The sequence below is a fragment of the Lissotriton vulgaris genome, chromosome 4_1 (genome assembly GCF_964263255.1).
Source record: "Lissotriton vulgaris chromosome 4_1, aLisVul1.2, whole genome shotgun sequence".
Taxonomy (NCBI): domain Eukaryota; kingdom Metazoa; phylum Chordata; class Amphibia; order Caudata; family Salamandridae; genus Lissotriton; species Lissotriton vulgaris.
The window spans coordinates 56,838,328-56,853,369 of NC_141691.1; the positions used below are offsets into that span (position 1 = coordinate 56,838,328).

Here is a 15,042-nt window from a genome sequence, read left to right on the forward strand (position 1 = left end):
TAGCATGAAAGGCTTTCACTTTGACCATTCTCGGCGTGGAACTCAACTTAACAACTTGATGAATGAAAACAACTTAGTTGCAACTATGTCTGAGACGGCGGAGCACACACTTTTCCATGTTCCCACATATAAAGGTAATTCAAACGGATCATATATAGACCATATCCTATTATCTACGGACCTTGCCAACTTTGCCTCAGATTTTCGCATCCAAATGAACGTCCATAGTGATCATAACCCCATCACCATCAAACTGGGTGGAGGCATCTTTGACCTGCGAAAGCGCTGTGAAGGCCGGGGAACCATAAAGTGCACAAATGGAAAGCGCCGCCTGAAATGGACAATGGTGAATTGTGATAATTTTATACCTCAATCAATAATCTATGTAGCTCCGAACTTTCAATCTATGTGTCATCTACATCATCTCCTGGACAAACTTTGTCTGCATATGAGGCGGTCGTAGCAACAGTAGGGTCCTTGTTGATGGTGCCAGCAAATGGGCATGCTGGCAATAACCCAAAATGGTTTGACCACTCCTGCTCTAAAGCCAGCCGAGACCTTAAGACGGCCCTAAAAGCTAGACCCAGAGACTCGGCACGTATCAAGGCTATGCGTGCCAACTATAATAAATCCCTTGCGACACGGAAAAAAGAGGTAAAGGCAAGCACTTGGGAGTCCCTTTTAGATCCTAAAATTTTGGGTAACAGTGCCAAGTTCTGGGAAATCATCAATAAACCTCTGTTTGATCATCCAAGTAACACTGTTTCTGGCACAAATATCCCAGAGGAAGAGTGGGTCACCCATTTCAGTACTATTTTTAAAAGCAACGAGCCACAAGCTGAGTATAACTCTATCACTCCTATGGAGAATCTTTTGCACTTTTCAATTAATGAGGTTGAAAAAGGAATTCAAGGCCTAACCTGTAATAAGGCCCCAGGGCCTGACGGCCTTCCCCCAGATCTTTTTAAATCTTGTCCATCACTATGGGCCCCTGTTCTTACCGCTGTAGTTAATGCAGCAGCTGCTTCTGGTTGCCCAAAGTCGTGGGGGATTTCCACCATAGTACCCGTATTTAAAAAAGGAGACCGCAGTAGCCCACTCTGCTACAGACCAATATCTTTAATTAACTCTGTAGTAAAAGTAGTGGGGGGTGCAATTTTAAACAGGTTAGTAGCATGGGCAGATGAAAATAATGTAATCTCTCCAATTCAATACGGCTTCAGGCCTGGACACTCAACGGTTACCCAGTGCTTGAACCTGTACATGATCATAGGAAAATACACCATGGCCCGACAAGGTACAATTCATATGGCATTCATGGACCTATCGTCGGCTTTCGACTGTGTAGACCGAGGTAGGCTATGGGATGCCATGGCAAAAATGGGTGTAGAGCAGAACCTGATTAACTTACTAGCCGACATGCACTCTGACACAAGAGCAAATGTCAGATATACACAAGACTTAAAAGTAACAAGGGATTTTGGAATACGTCCGGGCGTCCGCCAAGGGTGTATTCTAGCCCCATTCCTCTTCAACCTATGCATCAATGATCTAGAAGAGCATCTCTTAAGTACAGGAGTGGATTACCCCTATGTCGGCCGGAAAGGCCTGCCGGTTCTGCTCCATGCGGACGACGCAGTCCTGATATCTAGGACTGCAACAGGCCTACAAGCCCTGCTAAATTCTTTCCATGTTTTTATGAAGTCCCGGGACTTGAGTATCAACAACTCAAAATCTTATGTCATGAAGGTAGGCCTAGGGAAAAAAAAGCCAAACTCATTTAATGTTAATGGGGAAAAAATTCCTGTAGCCAAAACATTCTCCTACCTCGGTGTCCTTTTTGACCACCTTCTAAATTGGGGACCCGCAGTACAGAGGAAAATGGGAGAGGTAACCAGAGCCAATGCAGCAATACTTGACTTCGCAAGAAAAATGGGTAATAGTCCGGTGGCCGCATTGCTCCAACTTTATCAAGCTAAGAGCACTGCTATTGCATGCTATGGAAGTGAGCTATGGGGGTACACCTCCTCTAGAGGCCTGGAGGTTGCAGAAAATAGTTTTTTAAAACGGGTCTTGAGGGTTCCGAGGGGAACAGCAAACTTTTTTGCCCATGAAGAGCTGGGCATGCCCTATTTGTGCGCTAGGATAGCCGTAAACCCCTTACTTTGTTGGCTAAACTGTTGGATAAATACTGATGTTCGAGGCATATGGGCTGCAGATGGTACATTATGAATAGATCGCCATCTGGTGTTGGGCTCGGATGATTGCACTTTGTTTTTCTCTTGGAGAGTCTTTTGTATCTTGGTGACTCCTCCCTTAGTTGGTAGTGCGCATGGGCATCGGCTCCATCCTTAGATTGTTTTTTTCCGCCATCGGGTTCGGATGAAGATCGAGACGCTCCAGATCAACTTCAGAAAAAAGTGATTTTTCGGCGCGTATTCCCGTTCCAATTCGACGGTATTGTTATCGAACGCGTTCCTTTCCATTCCGACGCGTTACAAATTTAAAATAGAAGAGAAAAACTTGGATCTACGTCGAAGAACAGAAGACCTTTCTCGACGCAGTCAAGCCCGGAGTCCATGGAAAGGACTCCATTCAAAAAATGTCCATCGTGTGGTGCTAAGTTCCCACACAAGGACCTACACGAGGTGTGCAACCTCTGTCTATCGCCTGAACACGAATCCAGGGACTGCGAAGCCTGCGCAGCATTCTCCTCCAAGCTAACGATCAGAAATCGTCGAGCTCGAAGACACGAGGCTTCCAGAATGCAGGCGGAGGCAATCCCGGAGCTGTTCGGAGACGAACAAATCGAGGAAGAAGAGGACCAGTCGGGGTCGGAAGGGGAACAGTCGGAGGTTGAAGAACTCTTCGAGCAACAAACCGTGAGTGACGACGTCCCCTTACCGAAAAACCGACCCCGTGCGGTAACGACCCCGCCCTCGGGCCCGGTCAAACCGCTGAAAAAAGTTTCCGACGCCCCGCCCTCGGGCCCGGCAACGAAACCGAAACTGAAACCGAAACACTCGGAATCCCACCACGTCGGATCCGAGAAAAGGGCGACATCGACTTCGGCACCGAGGCTACATACAAAGGAGAGCTCGGTATCGAAACATTCCATGTCGAAAAAGAAATATGATTTATCGCCCAAAAGACACTCGATACCCAAAAAGTCGGAATCGAGCAGACATTCGGTGTCGAAAACAGCAAGATCTGAAGATCACAAACAAAAACAGCTCTCGGAACCAGGACCTTCGGTACCGATTCAAGAGCAACAAACAGATCCCAAACAAAAGATCTTGTTTATTGACCCGCAAACAGGGAAAGTGGTCACGAAGAAGAGAAAGAGGGAACAGTCAGAAGACAAACCTCTTCCTTCAAAAAAGAGAACAATGGGGCCGAACATAACTCCTCCTGCTTCTCCTCGTCCTAGAGACACACCCTCTTCTCCTATTCCTCGCAATAGGCCACATATTCCTACACCCTCCACACCAAGACCAGCTACACCTCAGTCAGAGGTAGACAGTGATACAGGGGAGGGAGAACCTCAATGGGATGACGAATCTATCCCAGATGAGGAAGATCCATGGGAGAATTACGATGTAGGGTCAGATGAGGACAACGACCCAGAGCTATATCCCTCAAAGCCTTCACCACCTGATGATAACACAGGTTTTGTGCAGCTCATTAATAGGGCAGCAAAATATCACAAATTAGATATGCACACAGAACCTCAGATAGAGGATTTCTTGTTAGAGACTCTACCTAGTGCACAGAGATCATCAGGTACTCTTCCTATGCTGAAGGGTCTTCTCACTCACACAGAGGAAATATTCGAAAACCCAGTGAGAGCCAGGGTGTTAAACCCAAGAATCGATAAAAAATACGAAGCGGCTCCAAAGGACCCAATATTTATTAGAGGGCATGTACCTCTAGATTCGCTGGTGGTCTCAAACGCTCGTAAAAGAGCAAACTCATTATCTACAGGAGAGGCTCCTCCACCAGATAAAGAGTCGAAGTTAATAGATGCATCAGGCAAAAGAGTAGCATCACAGGCAGCGAATAGCTGGCGTATAGCCAATACACAGGCACTACTCGCACGTTATGACAGGGCACATTACGATGAGTTAGAGAAACTTCTCACACATCTTCCAAAAGAACATCAGAAGAAGGCAGAACAATTAATACAGGAAGGTAAAATAATAACAAATACTTCCATTAAGTGTGCATTAGACGCAGCAGACACTGCAGCAAGGTCTATTAACACTAGCGTCATGCTAAGAAGGCACGCATGGCTTAGAATCTCAGGATTCAAACAAGAAGTACAAACAGCCCTACTGAACAAACCATTTGATCAAAAGACATTGTTTGGTTCAAGTGCAGACGAGACATTAGAAAAGATGAAGAAAGATACGGAAACGGCTAAGTCAATGGGAGCATTGCAACAGCCAACACACAGAGGTTCCTTTCGTAGATCCACCTATAGAGGGGGCTCAAAAAACAATCCACATCTTTCACAACAACATCACCCAGAGGTAATTCAAGAGGTAATTACAGAGGTAACAACAATAAGGGTAGAGGACGCGGAAATAATAACAACCGCAACGCCTCAACACCAAAACAGTGACTTCATAGAACTCCCCCCAGACCACACAACACCGGTCGGGGGACGTCTATCACAGTTCCTACCTGTCTGGGAGAACATCACGTCAGACAAGTGGGTGAGACAAATTATACAACATGGTTATTGCCTAGAACTCACAGCTACCCCACCAAACATCCCTCCCAAGCAGCGTCCAATGAGTCAGGATCATCTAACATTGTTAAGAGAAGAAGTGTTAGCACTTCTACAAAAGCATGCAATAGAGAAGGTCCCAAAGGATCAACAAGGAACAGGGGTATACTCTCTATACTTCCTGATCCCCAAAAAGGACGGGTCCCTACGACCAATATTAGACCTCAGACCTCTCAATGCCTACATAAATTCGGAGCATTTCCACATGGTCACGCTCCAACAAGTACTCCCTTTACTGAAGAAAGGGGACTTTCTTTCTACACTGGATCTAAAAGACGCTTACTTTCATATCCCAATTCACAAAGCCCACAGAAAATACCTAAGGTTTGTGTTAGAAGGACAACACTACCAGTTCAAAGTCCTTCCGTTCGGTGTCACAACAGCACCGAGAGTTTTCACAAAATGCCTAGCGGTGGTGGCAGCACACCTAAGAAGACAACAAATACATGTCTTCCCATACTTGGACGATTGGCTAATAAAGGCCAAATCAAAGGAAGAATGTCTTCGCAACACACAGAAGACAATTCAATTGCTGCACCACCTAGGGTTTACGGTGAACTACAAAAAATCACACCTGCAACCAAACCAGATCCAGCAATACCTGGGGGCTACAGTAGACACAGAAAAGGCAATAGCATACCCCAACCCAATCAGAGTACAGACAATGGTCGGGTTAATACAAAGATTTCAACCACAACACTCACTACCAGCACGAGTGTTTATGCAACTATTAGGCATGATGTCCTCTTGCATACTGCTAATACCACATGCCAGACTACAAATGCGTCCACTACAAGAGTGTCTAGCGACACAGTGGAATCAGGCTCAAGGTCAGATTACAGATCTGGTGTTGGTAAACGACCGGACGTATCGCTCTCTGAAGTGGTGGAACACAGAAAACATTTCCAAGGGACGGTCGTTCCTAGAGCCAATTCCACAAGTAATAATAACAGCGGACGCATCGCTCTCCGGATGGGGAGCGCATATGGACAAATACACAGTACAGGGGAAGTGGAGTGCGCAGCAAAAGAAACTGCACATCAACTACCTAGAACTCTTAGCAATATTTCTAGCACTAAAAGCTTTCCAAATGCAAGTAACAAACAAGGCAGTCCTGATCAGAACAGACAACATGACTGCAATGTATTATATTCAAAAACAGGGGGGGACACACTCTCTCCAACTGTCCAAACTAGCACAGGACATATGGAGATGGGCCATTCCTCAAAAGATCTACCTGTTAGCGAAACACCTACCAGGAATTCAAAATCAAATAGCAGACATCCTAAGCAGACAGTCAGAACAAGTTCACGAGTGGGAGCTGCACGATCAAATACTACAGCCATTCTTCCAAAAATGGGGGCAACCAGAGATAGATCTGTTTGCAAATCACCAGAACGCAAAATGCAAGCAATTCGCATCCAGGTACCCACACCAAAGGTCCCAGGGCAATGCACTGTGGATAAATTGGTCCAACAAATTTGCTTACGCGTTCCCTCCTCTACCACTAATTCCATTACTGGTGAGAAAACTGCAGCAACACTCAATGACAATGATACTAGTGGCACCCACGTGGGCAAGACAGCCGTGGTTCACCACGCTGCTACAACTCTCACAAGTACCACATCAAAAGCTAAGGTTATTACCCATGCATCTCACACAGAACCATGGAGAAATAATGCACCCAGATCCCAAACAACTGAACCTAGCGATCTGGCTCCTGAGGTCATAGAGTTTGGGTATTTAGATTTACCACCAGAATGCATGGAAATCATTAAGCAGGCAAGACGTCCTACCACCAGAGCATGCTACGCAGCAAAATGGAAGAGGTTTGCTATACACTGTAACAGTAAGCACATCAACCCTCTGGACGCATCCACTAAACAAATCATTTGCTATTTATTACACTTACAGCAATGTAACCTAGCATATACCTCTATCAGGGTTCATCTAGCAGCCATAGCGGCGTACCTACAAAACAGGCAACACCTGTCACTGTTTAAAGTACCAGCAATTAAAGCTTTCATGGAAGGACTCAAGAGAGTCATTCCACCAAGAAGACCACCTTCCCCAGTCTGGAATCTCAACATAGTGCTTACCAGACTAATGGGGCCACCCTTTGAACCTATGCATAGGTGTGAAATACAATTCCTCACATGGAAGGTAGCCTTCCTCATAGCTATCACGTCACTTAGAAGAGTAAGTGAACTGCAGGCTTTTACGATTCAAGAACCATTTATGCAGCTACACCAAAATAAAGTGGTTCTTAGAACAAACCCAAAATTCTTACCGAAGGTTATTTCAGCATTCCACATCAATCAGTCAGTGGAATTACCGGTTTTCTTTCCAAAACCACAAACAGTAGCGGAAAGAGCCCTACATACACTGGATGTTAGAAGGGCCATATTGTACTATATAGAAAGAACACAAACTTTCAGAAAGACAAAACAGCTATTTGTTGCGTTTTCTCCCACACATAAAGGCAATCCCATCTCCAAAGCGGGCATTGCTAGATGGATTGTAAAATGCATTCAAATATGCTACTTAAAGGCAAAGAGAACATTAACTGTTCCTCCTAGAGCTCACTCTACACGTAAACTAGGAGCATCTATGGCATTTCTGGGAAACATTCCACTAGATGACATATGCAAAGCAGCTACCTGGGTTACACCGCACACCTTCACAAAGCACTATTGTGTAGATGTGCACTCAACACAACAAGCTAGAGTGGGACAAGCAGTATTAAAAACATTGTTTCAGACAGTTGCAACAGACACGGGCGACCACCGCTAGGGAGAGAACTGCTGTATAGTCTATTCATAATGTACCATCTGCAGCCCATATGCCTCGAACGGAATATGCTACTTACCAGTATGCATCTGTTCTTGGCATAGAGGGCTGCAGAGTGGTACATGCCCTCCCAGCCTCCCCGGAAACCTGTGTCTGTTCCAACATTATCTTATTTAGATACACTTACATGGGCACTCTTATCTGTATTCTAATATACTACTCCATCTAACCCTACTATGGCAAAACAATCTAAGGATGGAGCCGATGCCCATGCGCACTACCAACTAAGGGAGGAGTCACCAAGATACAAAAGACTCTCCAAGAGAAAAACAAAGTGCAATCATCCGAGCCCAACACCAGATGGCGATCTATTCATAATGTACCACTCTGCAGCCCTCTATGCCAAGAACAGATGCATACTGGTAAGTAGCATATTCCATACCCCTTACCCAACAAATCCTGAAAGAAGCACTAACATGGGAAAACAGGTACAAAGTCCCCTGGATTAAATATATCAGTAAATGTTTTTCTGAACTAGGGCGTCCCGATCTTTTTGCAACCCCAGAGCTTATCACTAAATCTGATGTTATTTTTGTGAAGAAGACCTTCATTGCATCCAGGTACTTAGCTCGGGAGGAGGTCGAACTAAAGAAAGACAGCGTCCGGAAACATGTGCTATTAAAAACTTCTCTGCGCATGGAACCGTACCTGTCATGGCCCCTGTCAGGTTATGATCGCTTTCTGCTCAAGAGGTTTCGCCTAGATTTATTCCACCTATTATTGGCCGTACCGAGGGGGCCCATCGAGGCCAAGTGTTGCCAGCTTGCGGCTGCGACGAAAAGTCTCCGCATGATCTGGCACACTTTTTATTCATCTGTCCCTTCTATCTTGTACCACGGAAGCTATATTTAAAACCATGCCTCAAAAAAAATGAATTTTGCACAAATCAGACCAGCACTTTATTACCTCCAACTTTTAAGCTGTGATTGCACTTTATTTGTATGTATCTTTTTAAAACTTGCAATTAAATTTAGGAAAAGCATGGAGGGGTAACTGTGTTGCTGAGAGAAATATTTTAACTAATATAATTATTTATATCTAAAAAAAAATTATTGTATATTCTGCTTGTGATCCTCTATTTTATGTCGTTTTTAACAATATCTGGATTTTATGTGTTAATGTAAGTTTACTGAAATGTGCTTTTTTGGATGTTACTATGAACATTGAAATAAAGTTTTTTTGACTTTGACTTTGAGTAAAATATAGAGTGGTGAAGATGAAGAGGTGAGGTGCAGTACCAAGTAAGTGACCACCCCCAGCTCCCGAAACCTCCAAAGCTAAGAGAACTCCCTTGCTCAGTCAGATTCTGTTGAAGCGCACGCCACTTTCCAAGTTAGCTAGCCGCATACAGGCAAAGTAACTGTTCTGTATGTATGTCTACTGTTATACTGTTATAGCCTTTCAGTGCTCCACCGGTACTGAAGTGTGGCCCAGCTGACTGCGAGCTCACGCACAAACTGTGCAACACTTGAATGAGCATGGGCTGTTTGTTTTGCAGTGCGTCATGTTGCCTGTAAGCTGCTGTGCAAGTGCGAGGGAGCTGAGCCGACAGAAGCAACCATAAGAAGGCAGATTCTGGTAAGAATGATTGGACACCAACAATCAGTAGCTTGCTGTCAAATTCTTTATTTTCATACTTTGAATTGTTGTTTGACAGTTGTTGTCTTAATGTTTGTGCTGGGAGCTCACAAGTAGTAGCATTGAAACCAACTCGAAACGTAAGAATTATGCTAAAAGGCATAAGTGGGTTTTATATCAAATTATATTAAGAAAATACTTTTATTTATTATTAATTATGTTTTATTCAAGGCACAACCAATGGTTTCCTGAGTTGCATGTGATGACTGTATCTCTTAGCCACGGTACTACAGTTTTTAAAAAACAAATTCTATTGCTGGAACGAGTCTTTGAAAAGCTGTACTGCCCTTCCAGAGATTTCATTACAAGAACAGAGGCTACATTATGCAAAGTCTTTTATTGCAGTCTCCAAGCAGCCGCATGTGTCATAATACAAAGGTTCCAGAAAGAACATTGAAACAAGGTAAGTGGTATGACATGACAATAATCTGCCTCTTTTAAATGCGACTTCTCGTAATGAAATTTCGCTATTCTGACTGTTAATGGTTGTTGGTAGCCTAATCCCCACCCTCATCCCCTTCCCCTCTCCCCACCGATCTGCAATTTATGTAGATCTCCCTCTTGTATTCATCCTTTTCACTTTATGTGTTTTCATACTTTGGGTAATACTAATACTCTTCCCTTTCAGCTGATAGGTAAGTTTCCTTGATGTACTTTAATGTTAGCGTAACTTTGCCGCCCCTCTCCACGCGCTGGCGAGTGTAAGCTTTAACTTCCCAGCTCACGCTGCAGGTGTCAGTTTACCTTTTGGGTGCGAGCGAGGCGCGAGTCTTCTCCTCGCTCCCTGCTTGTGCAAACGCCGACTCCTTACTGACGGCAGTTCCCCGGTATTGCCTGCGCATTTTATTACATCGGGTCTGCCACGATGTGTGTACTGCGGCAGACCCTTTCACTTGCCGACACGCCTTCCGCTTAGACGCGTCCTAAGACGTGTAGCAGCCGGGATTAGAGGAATTCACCTTGGCAGCAGGCACGCTTCGTGCCTACCTTGCCATGGGTCTTTCCTCGTCTTCCTTGCGGTCGTCAGTTGACGATCAGCTGTTTTTCTTTTCCGAGCCTCGATGAGAGATACCCTTTAGTACGAAGCCTGGCCATTAGTTTGTTTTATATATATTTTGCTAATCTTGCAAAATTAAAAATTAAAAATTAAAAAAAGAGAGAAACAGAAGGGGGAAGATCACCTACAATTCGAATCTACATATTAATATATAAAAAATAAAAAAGTCTCACCTACAATTTAAATCTAAATATAATTATAAATAAAAAATAAAAAAAGAGAGAGATGGAGCAGATGTCTGACTCTGATTCAGAGCAGGCTAGCACTCTTCCCAATTTTGATAAGGAGAGTTTTAGATTACTACTCTAAAGGGAAATGAGGTCATGTATGTTAGAGACCCTTGGTTAGGTCATGCCCCACAAAAGACCTCTCCCTTCTCAAGAGGACAAATTTAATGAACTCCCTGCTTATGATGAGCTACAAGGTAAGAAATGTAATAATATTGAATGTACTACCCCCGTGAGCACTGGAGGTACTAGCACCTCTTCAGATATGGGAGGTCTTAGCACCTCAAACCTAATTGGAGGTCCTCGGACCTCCATCCCGAAGGGTGTCCCTAGCAGCACATCATCTATGGGCGCCCATCGCGGCCAAAGTAATTCGGATGCCCTTAGCAGCACGTTATCTCATAGTGCTCAATGTGTCATGGGAAATGTCCCCTCTAACTTCAATGATGATAATTCAGATGTACCTGACGAGTACATCCTAGATCTAGACGATGAAGATGTTGGCCTCTTTGGCACAGAGGATGAGCTCCCTACATCCTCAAAAGATAATATTCTAGACCCCTTAGGGGAAGAGATGTTTTCTCCCCTAAACTTAAAGCATCCTAGAACTTCTCAATGGTCCCCACAGGATCATGTTTCAAAATGTATTAAAAAGTGAATTCGTTATCCTCTAGAAAGGGAGACTAGAAATATCCTTAGAGCAGAATGTTCAAGGCCTTCTATTGAAGAAAAGACCTGTCAAACCCCCAATCTGGACCCTGAGCTTATTAAATGTCTTTTTAAGCTCGGGCGTGATCCTAGAAAAGGGTTAGAAAAATCATTCAAGGGCGGCCAAGACCGTCCTTTAGATGTGCTTGGCCCCCTTACTAGGATCCTTGACTCTGCAGAAAAATGCCACCTCCATGGTACGCCTCTTAATACCAATCTTATCAGAGGATGGAGCCAAAGAGCCCTAATACTCTTGGGCAACGCGAACGCGAACATTAATGCCGAAAGGCGTAGACTAATTCTATACAAGCTCGACCCCAAACTTTCCAATATGGCAGTCATCTTCCAATCCTAAAGGCCTCCTTTTCGGAGAAGAGCTCATCAAGTCCCTTGGAAAATACGTTTCTACTTTTACAGCCCTTGATGAGGCCCAACAAAACATAAAAAGGGTCTTTAATAGTAACCTTTTTGGAAGGGCCGGAAGAAGGGGCCTTTCTTCCAGCCGATTTAACCAGAGGCCCTATCAGAGAACCCGTGGCTTCGGACGGGATTATCAACAATTCAACACCCCTGCCTTCTATTCCCAACGTGGAAGAGGAAAACGCTCGAGAGGATCAAGACCTCGTGCTTCATTCAACTCCAATCCACCAAGTAAGTCCTCCAACCCTACCCCCTCCCCCTTCTATCCCCTTAAAGGTGGGAGGCAGACTCAAACTCTTTTCCCAAAATTGGAAGCGAATAACTCAAGATCCTTGGGTCCTTTCCACCGTCAAGGGATTTATGATATATTTCGTTCAAATTCCCTTTCAAACCACCTTTCCAAGAGACATCCCTATTTCCTTGGAGAAAGAAAAAATAGTAGAGGAGAAAATTTCATCTATGCTCCAAAAAGATGCGATAATAGAGCTTCCCTTGGATTCTTTAACATTCATAGGTACATTATTCCTAGTGGAGAAAAAAGGGAAAGGTTGGAGACCTGTAATAAATTTGAAAAACCTCAACAAATTTCTTGTCTACAGACATTTCAAGATGGAGGGTATCCACCTCCTGAGAGACCTTCTCTTGAAAGAAGACTGGTTGGTAAAATTAGATTTAAAGGACGCATATTTCACTATTCCTATGGCCTTGATCCACCAACCTTTCCTCCAATTTATGTGAAAAATCATCTTTACCAGTTCCAGGCCCTTCCTTTCGGTCTTTCTTCTGACCATGGTGCGTCACCAAGGTCATGAGGGGGTAGCGTCCTTCCTGAGGGAACGAGGTATTCGTCTTATCATTTATCTCGACGACATTCTGATAATGTCTCAAGACCTCCAACAAATTTGCATGGTTCTGGAAACCGTCATAAATCTTCTAGAAAGTCTAGGATTCATTATCAACAAAGAGAAGTCTATCCTGACCCCCTCAAAATCTCTTGAATTTCTGGGTTTCCCCCTGGACACCCACAAGTGTCTCCTTCTCCTACCTCCCACCAAAAATATCAAAGATCAAGAAAGAGATAAGACATGTCTTAAAACAAAAGGATCTCCCATTGAGGGAACTAGCCAGAATCTTAGGTCTTCTCTCTTCCTCTATTCAGGCGATTTTTCCAGGCCCTGTGAATTACCGGGCCATACAAATGATAAAAGGGAGAGCTCTAAGATCAAGTCTCTGGTACGAGGATTGAATTACCCTACATTTGGATGCCAAATCAGAACTAATCTGGTGGCTAGACAACCTAGAAGCGTGGAATGGGAAAGCAATCTTTGGTTCAGAACCAGATTTTGTTTTGGAATCAGATGCTTCCCTTAACGGTTGGGGTGCATGCCTTCTGGAGCAGAACACAGGAGGGATCTGGTCTCAAGAGGAATCATCTCACCACATACATTTTCTGGAACTTACGGCTGGCCTTTATGCTCTTATGAGCTTCAAACATTCCCTCCAGGGGAGGTGAGTCATTTTAAAGATGGACAATATTTCCGCAGTGGCTTACATCAATCGTTTGGGAGGAACCAAGTCTGCCGACCTTTCCAATCTAGCCAGGAGACTCTGGATGTTCTGTCTAGAACACAAAATTGCCCTCAGAGCAGAATACTTCCTAGGGAAATCGAATGTCTCTGTCGATTGGAATTCCAGATTCCTATTGGATCACAGCGACTGGAAGCTAAACGTCTCTGTTTTCGACTCGCTGAATTTGATTTGGGGCCCTTTCGAGATAGACCTTTTTGCGAGCCATCTCACATCTCAACTGTAGCATTACTTCAGCTGGATGCCGGACCCCGGTGCTCTAGCAGTGAATGCATTTCTACAACCCTGGTCAGGGATCAACGCATATGCCTTTCGCCCCTTTGCCATGATCCAAAGAGTTTTACAGAAAGTGAGACAAGACCAATGCTTACTCGTTCTGATAACTCCCTTCTGGCCGTCCCAGGCATGGTTCCCCACCACTCTAGAGCTGGCTTACGATCTTCCCTTCCTGATCCCTTTTCTAGAAAATCTCCTAACAGACATAAACGGAGATTCCCACCTCCTGACCCTGACAGGGAGTTTGAACCTTCTTGTTTGGAGAGTGTCAGGAGATCCACTGAAATCTCAGGACTTTCGTCATCAGCTGCGACTCTCCTTAGAGAGTCCAGGGCACCAGGAACTCACTACAGATACAATAACATTTGGAAATCGTGGGTTCGTTGGTGCCTGGAAGGGAATTTGGATTCCCTACAGGCACCTATTGTTGATGTGGTGAACTTTCTGGTCAAACTTTTTGATAAAGGTTTAAGTTATAGATCTATCAATTGCCATAGATCTGCCATTTCCGCAGGTCATGTACTTGTCAACGGGAAAACAGTTGGTAAAAATGTCATTGTTTGTAGAGTGATGAAGAGCATTCGACTAAAAAGACCGCCGAGACCCAAATTCGATACCCTATGGGATGTTAACTTGATTCTAGATCTTTTCATCTCCTGGCCCGACAATTCTCTTCTGAATAGAAAACATCTCTCCATTAAGCTTGCTACTCTTCTTTGTCTTATCTCTTGTCGTAGAGTCTCTGACTTGAAAGCTCTGGAGATCTCTAACAGGTCTTACAACTTATTTGGAGTCAATTTTGAGGTTTACGGAAGAACAAAAACCATGTCTGACTCAATCTTCTATCCTCGTTTCGCCACATTCCCAAAACTTTGTGTAGTTTAATGCATGAAAGTATATGATCAGAGAATCTCTAGTCTATGTCCTATTAATTAGAAACAGCTCATTATTTCCTTTATTAAACCTCATAAAGCTATAATCTCTACTTCCATTGCTCGATGGGTTAAGACCGCCATGAACTTAGCAGGTAATAATGTGGCAACATTTCAAGCTCATGCGCTTACAGGTGCTATGGCCAGTAAATCACTATGGTCTGGAGGTAAGTTAAATGATATTCTTAGAGCTGCAGACTGGTTTAACACTAGTACATTTGCTAGACATTACTGTAAACCAGTTGAACACATGTCTAATGTTATTTTACAAAGCTACCAACATGCATAATGTAGCCTCCGTTCTTATAATGAAATTGCGATTCTCCTATTAGCATGCCTAGAGAATCTGGATTTCCTTAGACACGGAGGCTGACATTATCCCTCCCTTCCCATTCCCTAGTGTTTGGTGATTTGTGATTTCTTGTTTATTCACATTTGTAGCTTTAATGCTTCATTATTTGTTTACATTCACATGTGATGCTCTGAAATAATACTTTTTTTATTCCTATCTTTAAAGATTTTTTTGTACAAGACTTTAATTACTTTCTTTCTTTT

At 43.9% G+C, this 15,042-nt stretch overlaps 1 protein-coding gene across 1 annotated transcript in view; it reads left to right on the forward strand.

The window, feature by feature from the left end:
* TEX11 (testis expressed 11) overlaps positions 1-15,042 on the forward strand; it is a 1,326,855-nt gene that overhangs the window by 252,014 nt on the left and 1,059,799 nt on the right. Inside the window, exon 5 of the mRNA XM_086918299.1 lies at positions 9,141-9,220. Within this exon, the coding sequence (XP_086774425.1) occupies positions 9,141-9,220 (80 nt within the window). The remainder of the gene's footprint in view (positions 1-9,140; positions 9,221-15,042) is intronic.